Source organism: Lipophrys pholis, assembly GCF_963383615.2.
Source record: "Lipophrys pholis genome assembly, chromosome: 14".
NCBI classification, from domain to species: Eukaryota; Metazoa; Chordata; class Actinopteri; order Blenniiformes; family Blenniidae; genus Lipophrys; species Lipophrys pholis.
Genome location: NC_137633.1, coordinates 23,832,858 through 23,838,841, shown reverse-complemented (window position 1 = coordinate 23,838,841; position 5,984 = coordinate 23,832,858). Strand labels below are relative to the sequence as shown.

The following is a 5,984-nucleotide window of genomic DNA, read 5'->3' as shown; positions in this document are numbered from 1 at the left end:
GAAGACCAGCTCTGAGAGAAAAGTCCTGCCAATGAAGACTTTCCATGACTCTCTGGTGGCATCAGCCATGTTCTAGGGGAACCCTGACTGTCCGGGGAGCTACTGTTATGTGTGCAATATACATTATTCATTTATTCAATAACTTTCAATCCAATTACTATCAACATAATTGTAAAATGTAGCCAACGGTTATCAGGTTGTTTCTATATCATTGTTATTGTTGTTGTTTTTAATATTAATAGTTATTCTTTTTATGGCTGTCAAAATGCCCTTCCTCATCTCCAGTGTACTGGAAGCGAAGAGGGTCCTCATCCAAGATGGCGCCCACGGTGACTTACAAAAAGCAGTCCGTGTGGAGTCTCTCCGACAGGTGGCGCACTGCCCGCTGATTAGAGAAGCGGAACCTACGTCACGTGTTGTCGTGCGGCTTCTTGTCATGTGACGCCTTGTCGCGTGCTGTAGTTTCCTGGCTGCGATCGCATGTCTGCGGTTTGCTTTGGGGAGTTTTATTAAAGGTGAGTTCACTCTGAGCGTGTTTCGGCTCCCGAAAACGGGAATTGTGTTTTTATTGAGACGGAGACGCGATAAAAACCCGGTTGATCCGCCGCGAGACCTGCTGACAGCCGAGCTAACAGGTTAGCTTCGGAGAGGCAAGTCAAACATCGCTCACTTTCTGCTTCACAAACATGAAGTCACTTTTATCTTTTCATGGAGTCTCTTTGTCACAGTCGATCTAACAAAGACGCATCTCTCTTTACCCCCAAGGGTTGTGATATCTTTAGCATAACTTGAAAACAAAAGTTTATGCAGTGACAAGGTGACCAGATAAACCATGATTAATAATGAAATACCACTCTAAAAGTGTTTTCTAACGATATTTGAACACGTTAAAGTGTAAAACATCTTTGTGAGCTGTTAACACGCGATCAAATATGTTGAAAAGCTTTAAGCGGACTAAAATCTAAACTTTCACCATTAAAGTCTGTAAAGTGTAACTTGATTGCTGTAAAAGATTAACCACGTGTATTCTAACTATATGATATATTATATGCGACAAAAAGGGGCTTTAAAAAATGACAAGCGAGAAGCTTTATGTTTATGAAAGACACGCTTTAATCCAGTGGACTGAGCTGGAAGAAAAGATGATTTATCAGATTAGAAATAGCACTACACTTTATCTATAACACGATTGTTTTCCATAAAAATTTATTCGTTTGGAAGAAATGCAGAAGTTACTGAATTTGGTGAAATGGCTGATAAATGATAATTTTGCAATGATTGCATGATCATCAGTCGATGTCAAATCATCCAAATAATGTTGCAATATAACAACAACAAAAAATCCTAAAATGTCCAGAATAGCACAAACAGCTTCAACCACTGGTGAAGATTGAAGGAAAAAACTGAATGGAATTAAAAAAAACAAATTGCACTAATGCCTACTGTCCTAAATGTCTTTATGGGACTTGATAGATTAGTATTTCTTAGTTGCAGTTTTTGTATTTGTATTTGTGTTTCCTCATTTTAAAAGTAAAAAAAAATGTTTTGTGGCTCCAGATGACTTTTATCCGGTACCGATGGTCTGTTGTGGTCGTAAAGGTCGCAGAGCTTTGACATGCAGCACAACACAACATGATGGTGTGTGTTTTCTCTCCACAGTGATTCTCTTTATCCAACATGGCTGATGTGAGTACAGCTCGTCTCTCTCTGGGCTCCACTGGCAAACTGTTGTATTATCTTTGCTTGGTTCCGGTTTTTTTTTTTTTTTTTAGCATTCATTCTGTGTTTACATCTCTTGTGTGTAACGTCTCACATGTTTGTGTCTGCAGGATCTGAAGCGATACCTGTACAAGCAGTTACAGAGGTGTGTGTGTGGCACAAAGATATCAGGCTTGTTTTACCTCTGTGTGTCCAGTGAGACTCTCTCTGACTGTAAACGGTGTTGTTGTTGTTCAGTGTTGAAGGTCTGCATGCCGTGGTAGTGACAGACCGCGACGGTGTTCCTGTTATCAAAGGTGAGAAGGCTCCGTCCAGCCGCTCTGTTCTCGCACTGTGTGTTGAGAACAACGGCAAACGTCTCATGTTGTCGTCCAAATAGTTGAGTGTGGCATTACGCCCTAACTCGGATCAGAGTCTGGCATGAGTCGCGCCCGTAAACATCAATATGAGACCCGGCCGTTACCCGCCATCTCCCGCAAGCGAGTTCCACATCCGCCACGACTATAAATATTAGAGAAGACTCAACACTGAATTGAACACTGTCTAAATCAGTTTCCTCAACGAGGGCGGACCTGAACATTAAGACGCAGCTATTGTGCAGCGCGCTCCGTTTCACATATGGAACAATAATTTAAGCCTCTGTCACTCTGTCTGCTCACTTTGAACCAGGGTCACTATGCAATGTGCAACACACTCTGACGTCCGACAGCAGTACGCTTACTGCACATTCAGTTAAAACTAGATCTGTTATAGCAATGAGACTAAAATGTGAGCAGAGTAACAACGCGGACTCGTTTTATTGAGCCGGTGCAGTACACGGATTACATACAGTACGTATCTGAAACCTGTAACCAGCTGGAGCTCACTGGTTTCGAACCAGATGTAAAAATGAGAGTTGGTCTGGACCAGACATGCTCAGCCTACCTGAGGTGAACCAGTAACAGGTGAGCTGGCCTTCGTGTCCTGTCACTGGGACGCACGCGGTCCTGCTCTTCATTCTGGTGGTACTACACACTGTTAGTCCAGGTTTGGAGGACGTACGGAGGCCTCACGGGGTTTGTGGCGCATCATGAAGACATCAGATTGCAGACACACCGATGACTCAGCAAGAAACAATCTGTTTTTCAATACATTCCTATTAGAAGTGGACGTTCCTTCGCTGTGTCAAAGTTGTAAACTCCCTGCACGTCTGACCTGCTGTGTTCTTGCAGTTGCCAACGACAACGCTCCGGTTCATGCGCTCAGACCTGGCTTCCTGTCCACGTTTGCTCTGGCCACCGATCAGGGCAGTAAACTGGGCCTGTCCAAGAACAAGAGCATCATCTGCTACTACAACACCTACCAGGTCAGGGCTCAAGTCACAACTCCTCTTTTCCATCCGCTCACTCCTCGTGTGCGTTCTTCACCTGTCCACAATGGGCCGGAACTGAAACTGACCAGGCAGTTCAAAACCTCTTCAGTCCAGCTGATGACTTGTTATTGGGTTTAAGTTACCCGTTTTAGCCATTTAAGCCATATCAGAAGGCAAATGAAGAAAAGCCAACCTGGTGTACAGTTTCAGTCACTAGTTCTCTGCTCTTGTGTGAGTAGATGAACAACAACAATGGAGGAGTCGGCGTGTTTGTTAGCATTTAACAGCTCTTCTCCCACTAAGTGAACATTTCCTACCATTTACTACACCGTCGTCTGCATATGTGAGCAGTATCTATTCTATACAGACACTGACGTATAACATGAGCAAGGACAGAGAAAAGAAGCGGACGGGTTCAGATAGAACTGCTCAGTGTGGTTACAGAGCTAAAACACAGCACCAACTAGTGGCTTCACATGGAAACTGCAGCGTTTCAATGATTTCCTCTTCTTCCAATGTGTCCAGTAAACTGCATGTGTAGCTCTTCTGATAAAAGAACAAACCTGTTCCAGTTCTCGTCACAGGCGGCAGATCCACGAGCAGGTCTGCTGACGTGTGATTATCTGGATGACGGATTGTTTGAAGCTCGACTCCAGCACCCGTATTCACAAAGCATCCTAAGACTAAAAGTAGCTCTTAGTGACGTCACTCTTAAAAGAAATCTTAGAATTCTAAGATTTTTCTCAGAATGTTCCCTTACTAAGTTAAAAGTAATTCACAAAGCATCTTCAGCCCTGAGAGAGCTCCTCGGGTGGAAAACCACTAAAAGTAGTGAGGAGGACTTTTAAGAAGCCTCAGAGTTTCTTAAACAGACGAGATGACGGAAAGACGAAGAGAAAAGAAAGATGTTCTCCATTTGTTTAAGGACAATGATCTAATGACACACTACAGAAAGAATGTTTGTGGTCGACCTCATCAGGGACGAGCTCACAGCACTGCTCTTCTGTCCAGTTGGACTTTCTAGTTCTTTGTTTTTTTTGTATCCACTCTATTTGTTGTTTTCATCATTCTGTCCAATCAAATCTCTTTTCACAAGAGCTCCACCAATCACAGGAATTGGTGACGCTGCGTCGCGTCCACCATTATTATCAAATACATTAAGAGGTAAAAAATAACCATCATGGACAGAAAAGATAACAATAATCAAATCAATATAATAATCGGCATGTTAACGAGGTAAGTTCAATCATTTTTAAGCAATGTACTTTTTCTGAGTTTAATCATCATGACATAAAATCACTTTCATGATTACACATTTTTAATATTTGATGGGTTATTTTATTCTCCGTTCATTAGGCGGAGCAGAGGCGTATTTCTCTCTTCCTTTCTCTAACAACCAATCAGCTTTCAGCAGACTGCATCATACATAACAACGGGGTCGACCACACCTCCTCACAAAGATAAAAGTTTCTGTCAACACCTTCCTCAGAGTTGCTCTTAGAAACTTCCTGAATCACCTTTAAGTTAAGATTCCTTTCTGGGAGTTTTTAGGCTAAGTTAGGAGCTCTGAGAGACCCTGAGACGCTTCGTGAATACGAGCACAGACTGTTGTATAAGAACAGCCAGTGCGTCTCTGAGCGGCTGCCACACTGAATGCTCCCTGTTCTAACCCGCCTGTACCGTTTCTGTTATGAACAGATCGTGCAGTTCAATCGGTTGCCACTGGTCATCAGCTTCATTGCGAGCAGCACTGCCAACACAGGTGAAACTAAACTTATCTGAAGTCGCTCTGTTGTTATTGTGATCATGTTCATACTGCTAAAGCTTCAAGATGAAGAATGAGTCGGTGAGGAATCCTTTTTACGAGCTACACTCGGATCCATAGATATTTGGAGATGTGAGCTTTAATTTGAGGATATTTACACTCCGATCACATATAAAGTGGAGGATTTACGACACTCATCTGTGCCTTCCACCCGTTAAAGCGGGAGATATAATCAGATAGATAATGACTAATGAAAATGTTTTTTGTCTTCAGCAAGTTAAATGATGGATTCAGGCCATGATTAATAGAACCTGCTTATTCGAGTTTTCTGCCGTTATTCCCACGGCTGCAGTTCAAACTGAGACATGCTTGTGACGTTTACCAGACATTTTTGTTATGTGAACCAACAACACTAGAACACTTGTTTAGAGATGTCCGGTCCGGCTCTCACCCCCTCATTAATGGGATTCAGGTTGCCTTTCTGACTCGAAGTCTTCTCTTTGTCCTCAGGTCTCATCATGAGCCTGGAGAAAGATCTGGCCCCTTTAATAGATGATCTGAGGCAGGTGGTGGAGGTCACATAACCTGGGACACAAAGTGTCTGAGCAGAGTCCCACCATGCCCCCCCCCATGGATCGTGTTCTTTCCTTGTTTCCATGTTAATCTGTATAAATCTGAATAAAGCTTCATCTATGACTCCCCTGTTGTTTGTATCTTAATTCAACCTGTTGGATGAATCTTGTCTGCTTCACTGGTTTTTCTGCAGAAGCAACGTACTGCAGTTAATCTGTTCCTCATACATGACACGGTGTTGGAATGGTGAGCTCGGTTCCCTCTGGCTTCTCCCCACGGTCCAAAAGATTTCCAGTTTATTGTGGTTCTGAATTGACTGAGTTCTCGGCTCTTATTGTTTCATAATCCTGACGTCAATGATACTCGAGGTGTAAACATGTCACTGATATTCAAAGTATGAGCAAATGCACCGCCCGTCTCTCCTCACCAATGTGTGATTAGCATTCCTGTGTGAAGCTGACCTAAGAGCCAAGTGAGGAAGACCATCCTGAAACCTTTGCACAAAACACCAGAGGTCCAACAACGACTCATCACTTTTTTTACAAGCCAAAGCTGCTTAAATGAAAATAAGCATTT

General features: G+C 42.9%; 1 protein-coding gene across 2 annotated transcripts; it reads left to right on the top strand.

Annotated features, from left to right (window-relative positions):
* The first annotated feature begins 411 nt into the window (after positions 1-411).
* Positions 412-5,537, top strand: lamtor3 (late endosomal/lysosomal adaptor, MAPK and MTOR activator 3). 2 transcript variants are annotated; one of them, XM_080479444.1, is made up of 7 exons: positions 412-515; positions 1,660-1,686; positions 1,830-1,864; positions 1,957-2,015; positions 2,931-3,064; positions 4,769-4,832; positions 5,346-5,537. In XM_080479444.1, the coding sequence occupies exons 2-7, from the start codon at positions 1,678-1,680 to the stop codon at positions 5,417-5,419; spliced, it is 375 nt and encodes a 124-aa protein (XP_080335570.1). In that variant the 5' UTR covers positions 412-515; positions 1,660-1,677; the 3' UTR covers positions 5,420-5,537. The 2 variants fall into 2 exon arrangements, with proteins under 2 accessions (XP_080335570.1, XP_080335571.1); XM_080479445.1 differs by having other exon boundaries at positions 509-650.
* The last annotated feature ends 447 nt before the right edge of the window (positions 5,538-5,984 follow it).